The sequence below is a fragment of the Argopecten irradians genome, chromosome 1 (assembly GCF_041381155.1).
Source record: "Argopecten irradians isolate NY chromosome 1, Ai_NY, whole genome shotgun sequence".
In the NCBI taxonomy this organism is placed as follows: domain Eukaryota; kingdom Metazoa; phylum Mollusca; class Bivalvia; order Pectinida; family Pectinidae; genus Argopecten; species Argopecten irradians.
In genome coordinates, this window is record NC_091134.1 from 24,064,291 (window position 1) to 24,086,916 (window position 22,626).

The 22,626-nt window shown below is 35.6% G+C and overlaps 1 protein-coding gene across 1 annotated transcript in view; it reads right to left on the reverse strand.

The window, feature by feature from the left end:
• Positions 1-20,023, reverse strand: part of LOC138321558 (uncharacterized) — a 71,894-nt gene extending 51,871 nt beyond the window's left edge. The window contains exons 1-31 of the mRNA XM_069265310.1: positions 19,852-20,023; positions 17,441-17,689; positions 15,686-15,859; positions 15,340-15,369; positions 14,814-15,013; positions 14,285-14,442; positions 13,736-13,926; positions 12,877-12,918; positions 12,375-12,565; positions 11,339-11,496; positions 9,504-9,679; positions 9,154-9,213; positions 8,243-8,427; positions 7,865-8,028; positions 7,383-7,552; positions 7,032-7,067; positions 6,469-6,585; positions 6,096-6,278; positions 5,554-5,811; positions 5,129-5,158; positions 4,783-4,976; positions 4,244-4,398; positions 3,873-4,072; positions 3,601-3,642; positions 3,261-3,451; positions 2,963-3,120; positions 2,119-2,297; positions 1,860-1,919; positions 1,364-1,548; positions 849-1,009; positions 123-286 (exon numbers count right to left, since the gene is read on the reverse strand). Coding sequence (XP_069121411.1) covers positions 123-286; positions 849-1,009; positions 1,364-1,548; positions 1,860-1,919; positions 2,119-2,297; positions 2,963-3,120; positions 3,261-3,451; positions 3,601-3,642; positions 3,873-4,072; positions 4,244-4,398; positions 4,783-4,976; positions 5,129-5,158; positions 5,554-5,811; positions 6,096-6,278; positions 6,469-6,585; positions 7,032-7,067; positions 7,383-7,552; positions 7,865-8,028; positions 8,243-8,427; positions 9,154-9,213; positions 9,504-9,679; positions 11,339-11,496; positions 12,375-12,565; positions 12,877-12,918; positions 13,736-13,926; positions 14,285-14,442; positions 14,814-15,013; positions 15,340-15,369; positions 15,686-15,859; positions 17,441-17,689; positions 19,852-19,933 — 4,543 coding nt within the window. The 5' untranslated portion in view covers positions 19,934-20,023. The remainder of the gene's footprint in view (positions 1-122; positions 287-848; positions 1,010-1,363; positions 1,549-1,859; positions 1,920-2,118; positions 2,298-2,962; positions 3,121-3,260; positions 3,452-3,600; positions 3,643-3,872; positions 4,073-4,243; positions 4,399-4,782; positions 4,977-5,128; positions 5,159-5,553; positions 5,812-6,095; positions 6,279-6,468; positions 6,586-7,031; positions 7,068-7,382; positions 7,553-7,864; positions 8,029-8,242; positions 8,428-9,153; positions 9,214-9,503; positions 9,680-11,338; positions 11,497-12,374; positions 12,566-12,876; positions 12,919-13,735; positions 13,927-14,284; positions 14,443-14,813; positions 15,014-15,339; positions 15,370-15,685; positions 15,860-17,440; positions 17,690-19,851) is intronic.
• Between the last annotated feature and the right edge of the window lie 2,603 nt (positions 20,024-22,626).

A 22,626-nucleotide genomic window follows, 5' to 3' on the forward strand; every position in this document is an offset into this window, starting at 1 on the left:
TATTGAAAGAACATAGATAGCTCGTTAATTTTGTTTACAAATCACTTTTTCATAATATGACTTTCTTACACAATGAAAAAATGCATTATCACATCAAACTCAAACACATGTGTAAAGCTCACCATCGTTGGCCTCTGACCAGCCTGCATCGCTGTGTAAGGCGAATGGTACTGTTGCCTTCGAATCCCAACTACACGTGGATCCCTCTACTACTGCAAACCATCCAAAGTTATGGGAACATCCGGAACCATACGTCTCTTCCAGAAAGAAGTAGCGATTACTGTTACTGCAATTACAAAATGTCAAAATGTGTCATATATATAACGAAGGAGGTATCTACATATGGGATATCTACAGCCATCTCTTTTTAAGTACTCTGTAAATGTATATATATGTTACTATCATTCAGTGCCCTTCCAACGAAGATATTGACAACTATCCCAGTTACCTCTTAATACAGATGATGGCAACAAAATTACCCCATGTTTCATGATAATAGTTATCGATCGAAGCATGTGCTGTGCCGAATTATAGGTTAACATCTAATGCAACAAATGTCAGATACAAATATGAGGATATTCTAGAATTACATTTACAATATTACTTAACAGTGACTTAATGCAGTTAAGCCCTCTTAGCAATGATAATATAGATTATATACAATAAAATGTTGTAAAAAGGGTAATATGTCCTCTATTCCACTATACAAGAAGACACGTCATGAATATACAGCAGTCTCTTATAATGCACATCTCGCACTGCACACACGCAAAACACGACATCCACGTCATTGCATGTCCCTGGTTGTTATCAGGATGTTGATTTAATCAAACAAATTAATGCTGTACCCAGTGATAGAACAGTAGTTAACGCTGGTACTCCTGGTTAGGTCCGCGAAGGATGTGTACAGGATCCTGTTACAACTGAACCATGATGTCTTCGACGACGCATGTGCATCAAAAACCACATAGGCCTGTTCTTCACCATTCGTATAAAATCCTACTCGTACCTGAAGATTAAGGTTACCACGTAATTTTTAGTATTATACGTCTATGCATTAAGGAATCAAATCGTAATTTTTAGTATTATACATGTATGCATCAAGGAATCAAATCGTCGATTAAAGAAATAAATAGTAATATTTTTGGAAAAGGAATTTTATTAGCATTACAAAAAGGAAAGACATTGACTTTGCGGTAAATATGTAGCCGTATGTCAAATGTCAAATTGTGCTAGGATATAAAGCAATATAACATATCAAAAACAACACTGGTTAGAAAACGTCAAAACAATACATGTACAAGTAATAACTGTATAATGTTCACTTTACTAACACAATGTTGTGTTTTGCATATATACTTACAGCCTGTTTATAGTACGAGTTCCAGGAATCAACAATGCTTGACTTGAATGAAACCGTGCCAGCAGACATAGAGTAAGCACCATCAACATACTCATTAAGGGTGTATGTACCAGTCCATAGATCGTAGATACCAGAAGCAGAACCCAAACTGGAGCCACTTGAAACTTTCATGATTGGTAACCATCCTTGGAAGTAAAAGACAGTTTTGTTTGGTCATGATCTGCTTGCCACAATTAATTCATGCGAATAGCGATATATTTAAAAACATAAATAGATCATTATTTATTGTAAGAGTGTTAAGAAATTGATTCGAAAATATGAAACTCAATTATTACACATCTCCACATCGTAAAGTTATGACGGATAGCAAGGGCTTCTTAAAATTTGCTCATCACTTTATTGAATAGCTTCATGAGTGTTGGTTAGTATATAATTTCAAATAATTGCTGTAAAATACCGAAAATGTTCTGATTGATAAGCTTTAAAAGTTTCCTACCTTGGATAAATATCCCCAAGGTTTCCGCATAAGGAAAATTCACACTGTCCCAGCTAGAACCTAAAAATAAATTTTAAAAATGCGATAACATATCTTTTTGGCAACATAAAAAATCAAAACTAGATATAAGATTAGTGTTTTCAATATAATTAAACATAAATTTTCGTAAAGGTCAAATAGAATCCAATTGAATTTGATTTGCACCACTACAAGATGCAAAGTTGTCCGTGTATTTTGATAATGTAGACTTAACACGTACTGGATTCAGGCGCGCCTACAGCATCAGCACTGCTGTATAAAAAGTAAGGTCGTGTTCGGACATTATTGTCAAATGAACATGTAGTACTTCCAGAGGCATCGTCAAGAACGAGCATCCACGCCTCGAACGCTGCACAGCTTGAGGAATTCTTCACTACCGAGAAAGTTCTTGTCCCATCTCTGTATTACGAAAACAAAATGCATTGTATTCCAGAAACATCAGTAAAATCATGTTTTATTAGATATTTTTTCAGGAGATGGTCAATTACAGACCGATAAATTCCCACAAAACACTCAAGATGGTATTTACCAAAAAATCTGTTCAACTCCAGATATACAATCATCCACAACTTGTGAGATATTTATGGAAGAAAACATAATCTTTCTAATTCAGAAGTTCGCAAAATGATATGTCAAAGTACACAGGGTTGAAATAGCGATTATTTGGAATGATAATTTTGACAATAGTAAATGCTTCAATACAAACATTATTTTCCAACTGGAGAATTATATTTGTAATGTTCACTATCTAATTAAAATCAGACTTATAATTCCGCTCCACTAAGACGCTCTATGTTACGCTCCAATACATGATCTAACAACTCGCCGTTCGGTTAACCTCAGCATGACCCCTATGGCTAGCCAATTAGCGTATCGCCCACGGAATCTTCCTATATGTATTCTAGGCCAGGGTCATGCTGAGGAGATCCCGAACGGGGTATTGTTAGATCTTGTATTGGAACGTAACGTCGAAAATTGTAGTGAAGCGGAATAACAAGCCTTATTATAATTAGATTGTTATGTTCATGAATGGATTTCAACTAAGACTATAATAAGGAACGTACGTTGAAATGCTAGCAGACGTTGCTGTCGAAGCCACACTATCATATTTTGATGAAAATAATATCTTCGATGTAGAAAACCAGGAGTTCTTGTCGGTGTTGATACCATCAAACACAACATGAGCCACTTCTGTCCCAGAGGAAGCGAAGGAGTATTTAACCTGATAATAAACATTCCAAAAAGGTTAGTAACATGCATTCTTAAATTCTACGGAAAATAAGCATAATGGGTTTTATTAATGTTAGTTAAATATACTTGACTTTATATTACGTATACAACTTTATTGAATTCGCACTGTACCTGGTCAATGATTGTCCAGTTGCTTGACCATTCCTCAACCACGGCCGATTTGTAGGAGACGGCCGGAGTTCTACTGATTGTTTTGACCGTCTCGTCGCCGTTATATTCCGTAGTTGTTCCCTCCCAGAGGGTTTCCAGGTTTCCAGCCGAGGGGGTAACGCCATCCACACCCTTAAATACCATATGCCAGTCTGAAATGTCAACACATATTTCTTACATGTATTGGTCAAATAAATTCACTATTGAAATATCGAAAGGTTTTTCTTGGACATTGACTTCATAATGAAAACAAAATATAATGAGGATGAGGACGATTTGATTTCCATGGAATTAGATTTACCTTGGACAAATATAGCAAGCGAATCTGCATAATCGACACCTCCTGAAACGATAAAGAAAAACACTGCAAACTTGATCATTGTAAGTATCATATACAAATGTACACGATACAAGTCTTATCGTGGTTCCATGAATATATTGTTTTGAATTTAGATTTAACTGTTATATGTGATCCATTATATGGATTGTGGTGTTTCTCTTATATCATATATATATATATTTCTCTATAAACAATAATACTTGAAGTATAGTTATATCGAAAGCACGTCCAACCTGTGTCCCATGTCGTAAGCGTACTCAACGTTGAGTAAGCTATGTAGGGTTCGGTCCTGGACCCGTCATATGGACCCCAAGCAGAACAGCCTGATGTGGATCCATAGTCTTTGAGGAACACCCAGCCTGTTGTAACACTACAGCCACCGTGGGTAGCGCTGATGTAGAAGTTGTGCTTAAAGGTGGTGCTGGCAGTATATCTGAAAATCAATCTCATCACAATAACACCTTTTATATTTATCGAAAGCAGTTTAACATACTCAAAGCAATTCTTTCAAAAATATTGACGACTGCAATCATGATGATGATGTAGTTAAAAAGTGTAAAAGTTGAATTGTTTGTTTGAAATATACAAAGAAACATATGCTTACTCGATAACACAATAATTCTTCGACACTGTCCTGATGTCAGTATAACTAGAATACAGGATATTGTCACAGTTCATCCAGGTGTCTTTGCTTGTTCCCTGTCCATTGAAAACGATGTATGCAACTTCCACACCATTCTTGTAAATTGAATATCGCACCTACGGAACAATGTGTAGAACATATAAGTGAAGGCAGTGCATTACTTATGAAATAAATAAAACAAAAACAAAAAACACAAACCACTTATCTAAACCGTTTATCGTATGATAACATATAAACACGTAAAATGAGCTTTCCAAGATATGAAATAGAAATTGCAATTCAGTCTGTAATAATCTCAGCGTCGCCTGAATAGAATGCTTAGGGGAACATGACTTAAAATGGTATGAAAACAACCAACAAACCCAGTTAGAAATTAATATGCTAACATACAAATGACTTGGTATTTGCCATTTTATATTAAGTGATGTGTTATATACATAAGATAGTTCGCTTTAAGCGTGATCACTATACGATTTGACTGTATCACACACACTACATACCGCTGAAAAAGTCTTGTTTACTCCCCACTCGTTCAGTAAGCCAGATTTGTAGATAGAACCTCCGGCCGAGAAGTCGGTCATGACACTTTCTGCCCCGTCGTTCAATGTGTCGGACGACAAGTAAAACGAGGCTATATCAGCATGTCCGGCAGGTGGTGCTGTTCCAGAAGGAGCCTTAAACACCAGCCGCCATGCTGTCGGTAACAAATATGAATATATTTGTTTTTAACAAATTTAAATATATTTTATACAAGGTATCTTACATAGATCAATATGTCTAAGCACCAAATATTTCATTTGCAATATCAATAAGGAGCTAACTCTCAAGTATTTCTACCGTACTTACGCCCTTGGAATGTAGATAATTTCAAAGACTCTGAAAAAAGAAACAGCTTTGAATTATTGTCATACTTCGTTGATGTCTCTTTTTCGAGACAAAAAAAACCAACAACATTGAAACAACAAAACGTAAACAATGGCAAGTTCCATCAAAAGCTTACCGCAGAACTTACTTAAGAGAGATTACTATTATAATATATAATATCAAATATACCAATGCAGCTGTATCAAAGAATTACAAAACATACAATAAACTACTTATTTCATGAACATCCAGTATAATTTTAAGTTTGTTTTATCTCATGATATCATAGTATGGAAAAATTGTTCATACTTAACTTTTTTACACATTTAACGTCTGGGTTACGACAAAGCTACATTCAATGGGTAATAATAGGCATTAATAAAGCGTTATGATGATTCAGTACTTACCGACACAGTACATGGTAGCATAACCGTACTTTGTCACCGAGTATGATGAACAGGGATTTCCGCCGAAGGTGGCATCATTGAATGTGATTGTGCAGTTAGTGTTTTGGCCATGGCAGGCTACCCTGACGTCCGACAGGGGGTCCGAATCGTAACATGTGGAGTAGTACCCATAAAAGGCGCTAGATACAGATATATAAAGCCCGTCTCTACAAACCATCCGGTAAGTTGAATCTACCTGGATGTTCCCAGTGTTGTATACTGCAAACAAATGAAAGTTTTTTAATGTACATGACGTTAATTTAAGCATTGTTTTAACCGGAAGTTTGGGGTAATGAATGCCAACTGAACTAAGACAAAGTCAAAGAGTGCTTAAATTTATTTCGATATATACATATATAAATAAACATAATTATAGTAGTACGTCTCTTTATATTTTTGTATTTGAAGTCATAACAGGCTCAATTAATTTACAATAGTCATTCTTTCACATTTGCGTAAATACTGGAGTGTATTTTGATATTTTTTAGCACTTGTTATCTTACCGGAGCACGTGTCCAGGTCGGCAATACAGTCCTGTGTTTCAGACGTGTCCCCGGTACAGGACTGACCGTTCGGACCTGCTGGTGTAGGGTTAGTACAGGTTCTCGTCCTGCTGTGTGTTCCCCAGGCATAGCACGTGGTACTACAGGTCCCCCAATCAGTCCATGTGGTGAAGTTACCGTCAACTGAAAATATTCCAATAGTATGTTCCTTTCTAATATATACTTGTATTAGTGTTAAAAGAAAACATGATCAAAGTTTGGTCTGTTCAAATTATACCATAGACAGGTTGCTGTTCACTGATATGACAGCGTTTATTTAAGTGAAACATGGAATAAGTGGAAATAAATCTGAGTCAAAATATTAACAACTAACGATCGGCGCAGTCCAATCCGTAGTACGCCCCTGCACAGACACATTCGTACTTGACCCCACGGTGGTAGCACGTGCCGCCATTTAGGCACGGACTGAAGTCACAGAAGTCTTCCATTGCTACAATATAAGGAAGGAACAAAATAACAATCAACGACAGAAGTTTATCTTCATCAAAAATATATAGTATATAAATAAGTATGTTCCCTATTTTTCTGTGAGGGGATACTTTCTGGAAAGTTGAATTATAATTATAATCACTGATATAAAATGTTGACCATATCATTTATTAATAACAGCTTGGGCTGAAATGTATAGCAAAACCTATTAAATATTGAAAGCAATTATATCTACAGCACCTTGTTAGCAAATCATATTATTGAGCACAGTGTGTGTAATACAAGCACAAACAGGTCACATTTACAAATTTACAAGATATTCTAACTTAGCAAAGAAGATATTTGTAGTACAACAAAAATGACAAAACAATGAGTTGAGTCCATATGATACCACATGCACACATTAATTTACATTAGGAATGACTCAATAGCCTTTATTCAACTTACCAACTGATATCACGAATACGTCTGCTATCGCCATATCTATCGAGACAGAAATTCTTATATTATACGTCAAATATATCGGAATATTCATTAAACGATTCGACATTCTGAAAAACGACCGAATCTTTATTAATCCAATCCTTTATTATATCTTATCCTTAAAAATATCGTTTCTGCAAGGCTGAACAAATAGATATGTTAGCAGAAAAAATATATTTTCCACTTAATCAACTTTCAAACTGTTGGTGGTGTTAATATATCGTGGATCTATTAGAGTACATAAGTAAGCAGTGAAAATGCCCACGCCCACGATCCCAAGTCAATCATATTTTAAGTGGCACTAATAATAATTACTTATGTTGTATTCGAAGCCAGGTGTAGTATCGCTGTACAGTGGGAAAGGTGATGTACCAAGGTTATCGAACCCACAACTCGACCCTTCCATCACGCCGATCCAACCTCCGGCTGTAGTACAACTGTCATACGTATACTCAATGAAAAACCGCCGAGCTGCCGACGAATCTCTGCAAACAACATATACTGGGTTATACATGTGGAACATTCCATCTTTCACTTCTCGTCCATTTACAAAACATAATACGAAATAGAAAATGAAATTAAACAGATCTAGAATTGACGAATTAATGAAAAAGTTACTACATAAAAGATCTGTCATTTCCATTTCAACTAATTTTATTGCAAAAAGCAAATTGATTTTGCATCAGGCAAAGCCTATTTTAGCCATCATTTCAATATTATTAGAAAGGTAAATGCCGAACTTGTCATGGGACAAAGCTATAGTGTATATAAAAATACTTCATTATTTGCCTACGTACCCAACCACGCTGCAGTGTATGAATGAGCCTGTCCGTCGGTTAAGGTCCTGGTAATTTGTGTACAGTATTCTATCACAGTCGAACCAGGAAGTTTTATCCGACCCATGGGCATCGAACACCACGTACGCTACTTCAGCGCCATTTTTATACATAGACACGCGCACCTGTTCAATAGAAATAAGATGAACCACACGACATATCACTATCCTATGCAACAATGTGAAGACTTCAAATTCTGACTTCAATATAAGAATTTTTATTTGTGTTACTGGAAATCTTCCAAAAATTATATCAAATTCGCTAATTTGTGATAAGGAATTACTATCTAAAATTAGAACATATATTTGGAGAAAAAATAAAATTAACACATTATCTTACCGCTTTGATGTAGTAACTGGTCCAACTGTCGACAATGCTGGATTTGTAGGTGGATGTGGAAGCCGCGAACGAATGAGCCGATGTCGTAAACTCATTCAAAGTGTGCGTTCCAGCCCAAAGATTGTAGACACTGGTGGCCGGAGATATGGACTGTCCGTAGGCCCACTTCATGACAGGGTAAAACCCTACGATAACACGGTCAATGTGAATATATAAAACAATATTGTCCCGCATTACTGTTCGTATCCCATTCTGTAATCGTGTTCGTTTTGTATGTCTTCATAAAGGGGCAGATCGCCTCGAAAATTTGACAATTTTTTGTCCACACGGTTGGAATTACTTCCTTAACCTATATTTACCATTTGAAGTAATTCGTATCTAACAGACTTACGTTTGATTGGATCCCGTGTCATCTAGAATATCCTGTTGATATTACTTCTTTGACCCAAACAATATGTATAACGATATTCGGCCGAAATTTGTAAGCATAGGTTTAACAAACCGCATTACGTATTTTTTGTGAAATACTCCATCTATTTGTGCATCTATCAGACAATTTCATGTGTCTCTAAACATGATATTAATGTAATATATAGTGATATTCATATTTACATCACATTTGTGTTTATTTTGAGAACTTTGCCTGGACCAATATTGCTCTGTCATTCAGTTGTTTTGTTGTCGACCATGATAGTTAATGAAAGCCAAACAATTGTGTTTGTCCTTACTACTTTTTGACAATTTTTGTAAATGGAAATTACGCGTTTTAACTCGTAGGTCTTATAATGAAGTAAATCATTATAATTTAATGCATTTGTTTTTATATCAATATCATAGCATTATTTTGGAAAATCATCATAGTATCAAAACAAGCACCGATAAGTTCAAATCAATTTAAACGTGTTACAAACCTGACACAAAAATGCCCATAGTATGTGCGGCAGGAAATCCAGCAGAATACCATGACCCACCTGGAAAGTGATCAGATGAGTAATTATCACATGGAAATAATGAACGTCGACATTATCATAAATCCGTAATCCAAAGGCAACGTTGATTTTACAATACACTATCAGAATACCGATTTATACACAGACTCAACATTGAGAAGGAGAAAAAAAACGATATGCTTTTTATGTATTGTCTGCTTCAACAATGCCACTTGTTACATAACATGGATAAATCCATGTCACAAAGTTCGATCACATGTGAGCGCTCTAAGATTAAAGAATACTAGTTTTTGAAACATTAAACTACATACTGCTTTGTGCTAAATTGTCTGTCGTGCTGCTGCTGTATAAGAAGTAGGGTCGTGTCTGAACGTTGTTATCAAAAGAACATTGAGCAGTGCCTCCGACGTCCAGGACCATCATCCAGCCGTAGAAACTAGCACATGTACTACTAGTTCTAATTAAGGCAAACTTGCGGTACGAATCCCTGTAAGTATACAAATACTTTGAAAGACCGATTGACGGGATCATGTCCACCCGGTTGGCATTACATCTTTGTCCCATACATATATTTTGAGGTATATCATTTTGATACAATGTACTTTGAAGTAAATTATAGCTTAAGTTTCCAATATAAAATATCAATATAAATATCCAAAAAAAAGATTTCATATGTATTTGCCAAATTTAGATTATTACGGAATTTTCTACCCCATCGGTCAGAGATATCTGTACTTCAGGTGATGGCAAGACTACCCTGACTTACCTAGGGCTAGAGACTGCACGCGTATCACATATTCACGTGCTAACGCGGAAGTTGTAAAACGTCATATGCAAATAATCATTAATCTGTAAAGGCCAAATGGACATTCCATGTCAACTGCGACCTCGAGTTTGTGCTTCACGCGCGTGATGACTTATGACCTAATGCTCATTGCAGTCGGAAGTTACCCTCCCCTCACATATTTCGTTGCTGTTTACTCAATGAAAAGTTCGTATTTCAGTTGTTTAGATAGAATATATGTTAATATTTCTTTTACTTCAGGAATTTAAAAATGATTTGGATTATTGTTTGTCACAATGACCAAATAAAAAAATCCAATTTTACACAGTTTAGTGAATAAATATTTGTCCCGCTTTTTTACATCACGTATATATATACATTAACATCTTTTGGATATTCCAGAGGCAGAAAATGGATCATTTCCTACCTAGAGAATATACACTTTAATCTCTTCCCTCGGACGAGATTCACGGCAGTTTAGACAGTCGTGTATCTCCGCCTCGGGTAGAGATTCCTACCCTCAAGGTAAGAAAAGGTCCTATAAGTGTATACAGACTGAAAGGTTTGAGTCGACATTGATATTTTGACACAGAGTGAAAACAAACTGTTTGCGAAATAAAAAGAACGCACAGTACTTTCAAACATAATAATTCGTTAATTCATTCAAAATACTTTTATCCAAAACCCCTAGTTTCCATAGGCCTATACAATATGACTAGATACTCATATGCAAAAGACGAATAAACACTTTAACAGGTATCCACAGGTTCGGACATTGCATGACTTCTTTAATAATAATTTCCAAACTATTACATCATAATAGCAAGAATTGCGTACAAGCGGTTATCTCCCTTGTTACATTCATGCAAATTGATAAATTAAACAAAACATTCCTGCAAATGTCTCAATCTCAAATAAATCTAATTTCCGCGACACACTTTTCAATCTATATAATTTGTAATCTATCGGAAAATTTAACCAAAAGCAACAATTATTTCATGTCTGATTGGTCATAAACGGTTCAAATAATGGCGAAGTTACGAGATATATTCTTTTCCAGATATAACAGGGTTTATCTCCCTTTACCTTTGAAAAGACAGTACGATATGTTGATTCAGCTTTACATGCTTTAACAGCCAGGATATTAACTTTTCTCAGTTAATCAAATTTAATAACCGATTACATTACTATTAGGTTAGCGTGATGCCAAAAACAAAGTCACGTAAAAGATCATTTGAACAAAGTTGTTGTTTTCTTTAAATATCCTCAATCTCAGTAAAACTAATATATTTTCTCACAATTCATAGCATACACAAGATAATTTCCATTCGGAAAAAGAATTACATATATTATCGTGCTTACCCACTAATGCCACTGGTAATCGGCGTGTCGGTTGTGACGTCAGTATAACTAGAGAACATTTCTTTGCCATCAGCAAACCACGTTGTTTTCGATGTTCCTCTTCCATCAAACACAACATAAGCCATTTCCTCTCCACTGGTGAAATAAGCGTACTTCACCTACCATAAAAGATAGTAATAAACAAATACTTAAAGTTACATATGCCATAACATGGCGAAAATTTCGATATATCATTTTTTTGTCTATTGAAAAACCATCAGGTTTAATGAGCTATGCTGTAAAAACATTCAAATGGACCTTCAAACATATGTGATGCATCATAAACATTTCATTACAGAGATCACGCACTGTAAAATGTAAAGATTGTATGCCTGATGTATGTTAAGATGGAATTATAACTGCAGAAATCACTTGACAATTACATGTACTAATAATATTAATAACACTTCAATGTAATTGAAAATGAAATGAAATTGTAGAATACAACTTGGCTTAACGGTCTGACCGTATGCACTCATTTAAGATGTCAAAACAATGATTTTTAACCATGCTGCCAAAAATCATTTTCAGCTCTTAATTGTACTTGTAAAATTAAAACCTATGCATACATAGTACATTCTGTACATGTATTAAATTATCAAAATATCTATATAAAAACTTTTGGTGTTAAACAAAATATGAACACTCTTCATTTAAGCTTTAATTTGGATTTTCGAGTAATAAATCGCTAGGTTAACATTTCAATCAGATAAATTCATTTTCGTGTATTTCGCGACAATGCAATTAAAATTCGCGAAAATAAACGGCCGCGAAAAATTCCACTAAACATACAATAGAGCGTTTTACTTATAAATAGCGAAATTATATATTTGTGAAATATCGTAGAGTGTGAAAACGGGAATTCAAGTCGCCGCTTAAAATAGTTAACAGTAAATAAATCACTTTTTAGGTCACTAATGATAAACACTAACCTTAGGATGTCGAATCATGTAAAAAAAAAATTAGTCCGTTGTTCCATTGTTCCATTTCAACTCACCATATCGATCATGGTAAAGTATCCCTCCCAGTCCTCCACCAAGCTAGACTTGACTGTATCCCCGGGGGAGGTTGTTATGGTGGTTTTGGTGTCGTCGTTGTCGTTTTCGACTGTAGACCCCGTCCATAGATCAAGTAAGGACCCAGCTGTAGGGGTCACACCCTGGACTCCCTTGAACACCATGTGCCATTCTGTAAAAAGTGAAGTGATTATAATAATTTTGCTGCAAATCACATGCGATGCAATAAATGCAATTCATTAATCCAAGACTTATTTTTTGCAATTTCGAGATGTAAACTATGCGGGATAATCACAGTTTGTGTTAATCAGTTAGGCATTAACTTATTTATCTAGGAATCTGAACAAAAATAATCCACTATCATTTGCATCGAATACAATACGGGTATCACCTGATGATGTCAGAGCAACATGCATATGAATAATGACGATCTTTGGATTTAATGGTTCTGATAAAGTCTTATATACATTTATCAACACATACCCATTATGAATATGGCCAAGCTATCTCCGGTGGTTACTGAACCTGAAATCGAAAAGTTACGATAATAAACACAAGGCTCAGAGAGCTTGTATCGTTCAACTGGTATGTTATGCCAAGACAAGAAATATTGGGCAAATACGTTAAAATGACGCAATATATCATGTAGCTTATATGCATTTGTAATATTTGGTAACCCATCTAAACCTTCTGTACGTTTATTGTGCATTATTCTAAACATAAGACTTACACTCGTACACTGATAGACTGAGAAATGTCTTTAAATGCTTTAACGTACACAAAATATCTTTTGGAATTTTGTATTTGACTTTGATATATTTGGTCATTCCGTTTCTTTTCTGAAGTTTTTAAAAGAAAAAGAAGCACCTTGACATGTTTCTTCGGTAACAAATAAGGAAAGCGGTCGTGTGGGCTTTCCACAGAAGGATACATGTCGAAAATTGGCGTGTACTAAAGCATGTCGAGGGTGATGTAAAATCCTACATTTGATATGCTCTGATTGTCCACTTTTCTTCTTGGCTACTACATGGTCACGTGAGGATCGATATATAGCATATTAACACAATGTTTCCATTTTTAGAAACATCGAGTTTATATTCCTTTTTTGAACTTCATTGCTGTCATGTTGAATTCTTTAGGGCAACGTCCTATGGCCATGGTTTTTCTTGCAATGGACATGTAACATGCACATCAGATAATGCATTTGATATTTGTCAACGAAAATTCTAGTAAAGACATTAAGGACCTTTGCTTCGCGTGAGGTCATTATAATAGAGTCTACAAGTCGGTATTACACCAAATGAGTCTCACCAAAGGTCCATAATTGATAGGTAGTATTTACCTGAATAGAAATTCTGCAGTGTTGTGCTGGTTGAGTACTTGACATAAGGGCTACTTGTGGTAGCTGGGTCAAACTGAGAACACCCGTAGATTGAGTTGTAATCTTTGAACATTATCCACCCATAGGTAGTGGTGCACCCGGTACCGTAAGCATTGATATAAAAGTTCCGTTTGTAGTTATTACTGTATGGTCTGTTAGATGGAAAATGATATATTTGATACATAAATAAAACTTCCATTTTATAGCATATTCTATTTTACCACTTGTTGACAAAATTAATTTTCCATGAATATATTTAAAGCGAGACATAACAGTGAAAACATTTCATTTCTAATACAAAATAATACCATGACGTCACATTTGTTTGTGCCTACGGCAAACACAGACAGAATAAATCCAAATCGTCCAACGGAATCAGCATTCAAATTTATATCAAATATGTTGTAATTTCAAATGATAATCGGTTTGCGTTAACAGAACTGTGATAAACTTAATGAGTTAATTCAATTAGAAAATGAGTCATGACAATGTCGTTAAATAAGAACTTACGCGAATCCACAGTAATTCGGCGAGGAGTATGACGCTATATCCGTGTAACTGGACCCTATTATGCCGTTACAATCGAACCATTCCAGTTTACCTTTACCACGGGCATCAAATATTACATAGGCCGCTTCCTCTCCGTTTTTAAACACAGACAGCCTCACCTAGGGACACAATACAGACAAATATCAGAATTAAATAGTTCTACATGCCACAGTAAATACAAAAGAAGATATCTTTTGCATGTTATCGAATGCTATCACTGCTTCGTCTTCCCATTCCCATTATCTTGATAATAAGCTTTGAACAGTGTCATTATACAACTAACACAAACACTCTTGTATTTTTCTCTAGTTAGTTAGATATTTACACAATAATTTCATATTTTCGTATATATGTCTATTAGTGATAAAGAGTGTTATCAAGATGTATAATTGATCATTTTTGTGACATTTTTTGTAACTTTGATGTAATCTGCAATTTTGCTGAAAAAATGGTTCTTCGTCATAAGCATTAACATCAAATTCTTCCTTACAGCGGATATTGTGATGCCAGACTCCCATTGAAGTAGCTTTGATGATTTGAAGGCACTTCCGCCGGAACTGAAGTCCCGCATGACTGACACGGATCCGTCATTGAGTGTACTAGAAGAGGTACTGTCAGCGAAGTGGGAGTAGTAATCATTGTATCCGGATACTGTTGTTCCTGCTGGCGCCTTATACACTAGTGTCCAAGCTGATTAAAAAGACACATAATTTCGTCGGAAATGACAAAAAAGTTTGTGATGATATATTTCCATGCATTTGATAATATTTTATCATTTATTCGTGAATATGCAGATTCCTGACATAAGGATAACCACGAAATAGACAACACATAACCACTGCCAAAACTATACATTTCTTACTGTTACTTTCAATGAAACATTAACATTTCAATGTACGATAACAGGAGAAGAAAACATGTAATGCGTTCATCCCTGGATACACAAATGTAAAAGTCTTTTCTTGAGATTTTACTGGTTATTTACTTGACAGACGCTATGATAATAGCATACTTACGCCCTCTATGATTCACTAACTGGGCATCATCTGTAATGGAAAACGTCCAAATACACAGTTCAGTGATAGAAGTGATTGAAAGCCTGTTATGCTCTTTTCATTCTCGCCTACATTTCTATGCACGCAGAAACTCTCTCATCTTTTAGAGTTGTATGGTCTGTGACTTGCTGTATTTTTGGCATAGAAAAAGTATGTAAAATTTTCTTCGCCTCTCTTTTTAAACTTTTTAAAGTTTTAAACTTTCCATATTTACCAACTTTAGTAAACAATGAAATAGATAAAATATCAAAATATGACGTTTTTAGCATTCTAATATTCTAATATACCAAAAAATATAAAGGTATACCATCACAAGCTTGAGTGTTGCACTCTTGCGTCTCTGTGCTGCTGTCACTGCAGTAAGCCCCGGGGTACTCGTACGATGGGTTGTTACAGGAGCGGGATCGTGTCACTGTCACACCCCCACCACATAGTATCGTACAATCGCTCCACGTCCCCCAGTCGGACCAGCCACCGTTACCTAAAACATAGCAATATCATTAACATAGGATTCAATAATTAATATACATGTAGGATTACACTAGAACGAATATACGTACTCGGCCTACTTTCGGCCGGGTACGAATTGGTCCCTATGTGTCGTAGTGGAGCACTGCCTCCGAAAATCACTCGGGCATAGTTTTCTATACTTTTTTGTAGGTTTCCAATTATTTTATGCTTATACATGCATGTACATATTATTTTTGTCCAAAACAAACATAACTATCATTCTTAACATCTACCGTACAGCTCACAAGACGTTAAATTCACAATTTGTGGACTTGCCGTATAAAATATCCTTCAGAAAGACCTCCATTTGTATTATGTAAACAAATAATGCCTCGATGAGAATTTGATATTTTATGTGGTTCAGTTTTATTGCCTAGTAGGTAAGCGATATCAAACAAGTACGATAAAATGCAAAAAAACGTTTTATAATGGTTTGCATAATCATTACTTTGCTCCATTAACAGTAATAGGCACCAATTCTAGCTCTAAAGACGACACCATTTTCTGTCTAAAAGTCTTTTGAGCTACAATATTGCAGCCAGGATTACACCAATAACAGGATCATTTTGTTATCGAATGAGTGATAGGCAAGAGCTGTCGAGAGAAAATAACAAAGGCGAAAGCAAGTACATTTACTTTCCATGCTGGATTAAAGAGCGTTTAGGGTGTATGTCAGGGAAAATCATTTCATTTTTACTAGATTTTATCATATAGCCCCCAACGCAGCAGTTTTCGTGTTATACCTTTTCAATAAATGTTATCAAAAACAAACTGTATTATATTCTACGAATAATGTAACATGTATTCAAGACATTCGCAGCATGATTAAAAGATAAAAAATACGTTTTTAAATATACGTAGTATAAAATATTCTGGGAGTGCCGAATTTTAATAAATTTGGGATTTGTTCCTAACAGAGTATGATCTTGACAAATATACTATATCGATGCACAAAAATTAAGTGGACCATTTAAAAGTATTATGTTCAAATTGAACACAGATAAAGTATCACTAGCTCTCCCTAAATCGAGTCAAGAACTGAAATCTACTACAAGACATTCAGTTTGTGGTGTTAAAGCGCAGAATGAACACAATTACTCATAGCACTTTACGTTGGACAATGACAAACTGATGAATTAACATTAAGCAAAGAACCGTTAGTACTGCAAAGTACTCACAAGCATAAGAGATACAGGTAAATCAAACAGATAACCATGGGGGAGTGGGGTATATGGATGAAAAGACGTGTATTTTTCAGTCAACCTCTCTTTTTGTTCGATGTTAAAAAGCATGCTTAAGTCAGTTATCTGCTGATTCCTCGTCACTCTTGAACCATGACCCCCTCGCTTCGTTCGGGTGCAATACATCCCTTATTACTCGAAAGCCATGCAATAACCTTTACTTATTATACAAAATAATTTTTAAAAAAAATTGAATATGATATATACTCACGTTCGCAGTACCTATTAGGCTTATGTACTCTGTAATACTATTAGTAGATAATCGACAACACTTTGTAATTATCAACTTAAAGAAACTGATATATACTCACGTCCGCAGTACCAACTTGACGCTATGTACCCCGTGCAGCCACTGGTAGATAATCCAAACAGGCTATCGCTAATGGTTAGTGTCCTGGAGGTATAGCCGTCCAGGTAGGTCTCCAAAGTGGACAGCACGTTACTGCTCGTGGAGTAACACCGGTAGTAAGTGGCAGATATCATGTCGATAAAATAGCCCGAGTTACAACTGAACGTGTAGGAGGATCCTTCGTAGACAGTGCCAGAGGAGGTCGTGTAGGCTGTAATAGGCAAATAGGTGGTATCATTGTAATATGGGAGATTTATGGGTTATAGGCCAACGACAAAATGTCTACATGTATAAGTAAGAGTAACAGGCCAAATTATCTATAAAAATTAACTGTGTATACCGTCCATTCGAAACATCAATATGTAAATGTGGAAAAGTCATAACTTACCTTTCCACAACGATACCAGAACATTGTAAAGCATTTTCTTTAGATTAGTATTTATCAAACCGTTACTGTGTTACGTTTTGATAGCAACAAATGTCCTCATATCGGCTTAAATAAGTAATAAATAAATATGCAAGGACCGTTTTCGATTGTACTGTTCGAGTGGTTCGACCAAATTGTTCGTTTTTTAATTAAAGACGGGCCTAGTGACGGATCCTTCTCAAGCCCTCACAGGCATATGTCAATGCTGCAGGTCCGTCAAGGATTATATTTGAAATAATGACTTTTAATTGAAAACGGCCGAACCGGTTGTTCCGAATAAACGGAAAACGACCATACAGTTTGGTGGTAGTTATACGGGCTGATGACGTTAGTGTAACTAGACGGTAAAATTCGTTTAATGTCTACAATGTACTGGAAAATAACTTTATTATAAATATAAGCCGTGATCATATATACCTGTACATAAGAAAACGAAAATGCAAATGTCATCATATGCGTTTGAATTTAGATGATTTTGTTGAAAAGATGTATTAAAAGTGTTCATGATGGTTATCAGGGAGCATTTCTAACACCGTCTCAATTCTACCCTAATTTACTCAACACCTTTAACGTAGTGATTTTCGTTCGAAACCATAATTAGCAGAGAGGTATGAATCGAAATACATTTTCCCGCTATAAAATTCATTTTAATAAACATAAACCAACTATTTGTTTTTTCGTTCATGTATCCATTTTTGTGTATTACCTTGCTATGAAACGAATACTTGATAAAAAAAACAACGGAATTTAAGATGTCTTTGACGCCGAGAATAGACTTTGGGGCATTTACATTTTATCTTCTTAGCGTTTTTACTGCCGTCGGGTCAGGCGCAATCTGAACAAAACGTTTTTACTGCCGTCGCTTCAGGCGCAATCTGATTCTCACACTCATAACGAACTTGAAGACAATATTACATGATAGTTTATTCCTCCAATATTAGGGAATAGAGTGTGTTAAATTAGTTTGTATAATGATTTAGAAAGGCAAATTGATATGTTCGGCTTAAGAAAAAGTAAGTTCTCATCAAATGCCGATAAAATCATTGTCTTGTTGACAGATTATAGTGGTTGTAATAAATTTTGTGATAAAGACTAATATTATATTATCTGAGGCGCTACGATACAAAATGGAACTCTAAAACGGTCATTCCGCTTGATATGCCAAGACTACCCCAAAAAGTTACTTGTCTGTAATTACAAAGATGAACAAAATATTGAGCGGTCTAAAAATGACCAAACGTCTAAAGTTTTTCTGTCGACATCGCGAAATTATACCGCCTCAAAATTATCAATTAACATTATACTCAGCTGACATCGTCTAATGTTTTTAGAATGGTGATCGTATTTTGATATTTTTTTTAAAATTTTAGATGCAATGATCTAAAGCAATCCGGTTACCCGTGAAATCAAAATTGGCGGAACAAATACTTTCATGTAAAACGTGAATTAATCACGTTAGACATTCTATCACCCCATTGAATTTATTAAATTATTGAAACAATTGCACAATATTCATTTCATGAATTAAAAGTACAAATAGATTTCCTGCAAGAAATTTCAAACATTTTGTTTCTCGATATTTACTTAGGTTACAGTAGATTGTTAACACGCATATGACAAGAAATAATAACAATGTACATCAAATATTTAAGTTCTAAAAAGGCATCTAATAAATTTTGAAGTATCAACTTTTTAATTCAAATTTGTAGTTTATCTACGAATATCAAATATGTTGAACTAGTTTTGTTTTCATTTTTGATTACACAAATAGTTTATGTTTAAAAAAAATAGCTATTACATGTACCTTCACTTTCGCTAAAAGGGGTGGAGGCGAACAGAAAGTTATTTTCTATCAATGGCGATTATCATATTTTTCTTCGATTTGAGTAGCCAACCCGAAAAAGTTTCATAAAATTTTGGTCATCAAATCTTATCACCTGTCTTACCTTGAACAAATTCACCACAACACAACATCCCCACACACAGCATGAATAGCATCCGAATGTCCATCGTGGAACAATCGGTCATCTTTGAAATTTCTCTTATTCGCTACATAATTCTTAAAATCCCAGCCAGTTCATAGCTCTAACCTGTTAAATGTTGTCGACCTGTTGTCGAAATCGTCATTCGCAACCCCCAAATTTGTTTTACATGAAACATAAGCATTTAGTTATATCTAACAAATAAAAGACATTAAACGATTTATTAAGCTTTGTTCCCCATGTCCTCCGAATCATTAGTGCTATCACTCCATCTGAATCGTGTTTAAAACCCAACCAGGGGAGGCGGCTTTTGTTATCTTATTTTAATTACGTTGTATTGTGTTATTTAATGTTTAATCAGGCGGAGTTGCTGTATCTTACTTAAATCGGTCACTTGAAGGGACATGATACTCCTGACTTAGGCTAGTGGTATATAAAGACGTGTACCTTACTGGGCCATCGTATTGAGTTTCTCAACTAACCCATGACCATTGTAATGTTTGGAATTGTTGTGGGAGCTATATATCATCCATAAATAACGTGTTTGTTTAATAACACCGTCTTAGTGTGTAAATTATGATATAATGTAAAAATTTCAACTTTAATTGACAGCAATATAAACTCTCAGTTTTTGGTCGGTTTCACCTGTATACAAGGTGTTGTGTATGTGGATGTCTGTATGTTTTGGGAGACTGCGGTATGTTTGCGTTGTGTATGTGGATGTCTGTATGTTTTGGGAGACTGCGGTATGTTTGCGTTGTGTCTCTTGGTATTTGACGATTTGTTGGTTGATTAGCCTTAACATCCTATCAGTAGCGAATGAAGAACCCAGAGTCTTCCTTACAGGGGCGAAATCTCAAATGAAGGCAACAGTGAGGCAGTATCAATGAACGTTAGGAAGAAAGAGAAAAGAGACTAAATGGTGTCGCCTTTTACGACCAGGGCATAATTCTTAATTCTGTTAAGCTAAATTGATGAACAAAGAGAGAGGGGAAAGCTTTCAAACCACGCGGAGAAATGTTATACCTGTATACATGTTTTTGTTGTTTTTTGTTTTTGCTGTTAAGGTAGGCGAGGGCGCGGATTATATAGATATTAAAGAAAAGGCTCGTTGGTGTGATTGAATAACCCAAGTTTTTTTGTTTGATTGATTAATGTATCGTCCTATTAACAGCAGGTTCATGTAAGGACGGCCTCCCATATTCGTGTTGTGTCTTCTTATATACTGTAACTCTTGTCCTTTAAATAGTGTTATATCACTGAAGCATGCCAGCAAAGACACCAAGCAGCACACCCCACCCGGCCGGTAGCGCTAAGCAGGAACAGAAACAACCACTTACATAGACTTTGTGTGTGTCGGCCAGGGTACAAAACCAGAGTCTACATCACAGGGACAAGCGCTCAACAGAAGGCCAAAAGTGAGGCGGTGGCAAGGGGGACGTTAGGAAGAATAGAGTTAAACCAATGAGTTAAATATTTTGGCATGTCCGAACCAGGCTTGCCGAGTGCCAACCACCAACGAACTTCAAAGGTTCCGTGTATCATTTTTCAATTGGGAAATATGCTTTGGATAATTAAAGCAAATTATCGTATTTTGGTGATTTTGAAAAAGATAATAGCCGAATTGTTTTTTTTAAATCCCTCCTTCCGACAAAACCTTGATTATAGTCGATACGAAAAGACCTAGCTACAGACAGGGTTATGTATATGATAACCATATGTATATCAAATTGAGTCTGTATTATGATGGTACTGAACTAAATGGTTGGCTTCAAGTGTTTTTATCCTAATTCAAATTAAAACAATGTTCAGGTATTTCGTTGCTCATGAACACTATATAATGCATCTTTTTTGCAGCTGCATAAACAACAGTTTAAAAATACACTTTGAATGGCAGAGGTAAAAAAAAATAAGTAAAAACATAAATTATTGGATAAGTATCATGGTCAAAGTTAGTATATTATTATATTAGGTAACGAACGCTATTGAATTTATGCATAAATAATTTTGTTCTATGGAACAATGTGACAAGCGAAGACAATAGGAATGGCAGCTGTCCAATGCAGTCTATTATTATGGCGTGTATATCGATATAAAATGTACTATATAGCTTAACCGGCCGACCTAGTTTCTTAATGGTTGTGTACACATTTCGCACTCGGTTCATGACCGATTTTAGCGATATACAATATTCTATCTTTTCAGTTGCATACCGGCTCTCCCTCTCTTTTCGCTACACACAAATAGCTATGCATTGTATGAGATCGTAAACGCTGGTGATGGCACACAGCCGTTTTTGATTGAATACATCGTATTATGGTGGGTTAAATACATAAATAATGACATTAAGGACAGTCAAGTGAAAATCGACAATTACCATCAAAGTTTGCTTGTTGAATTAACGTCCTACGAACAGCCAGGTACGGTGCGTGTTTGGGAGACTGCGGTATATTCTTGTTGTATCTTCATGTATAGTGGAACTGTGAGGTTGTCAATGTGAGGTATTGTTTGAAGGCAGGGGATTAACATTTCAATACAAAATGCAATTTGTTGCATTTGTTTGTTTGGGAGGACGTCCTCCCTTGTAAGCGGTGTATAGCGTGTATGAAGTCATTGAAGTGCGTGGGGCGTGTATTGGGAGACTGCGGTATGTTCGCGTTGTGTCTTCTTGCATAGTGGTACAGTTGCCCCTTTTATAGTGATATATCACTATAGCATGCCGCCGAAGACACCAATCGT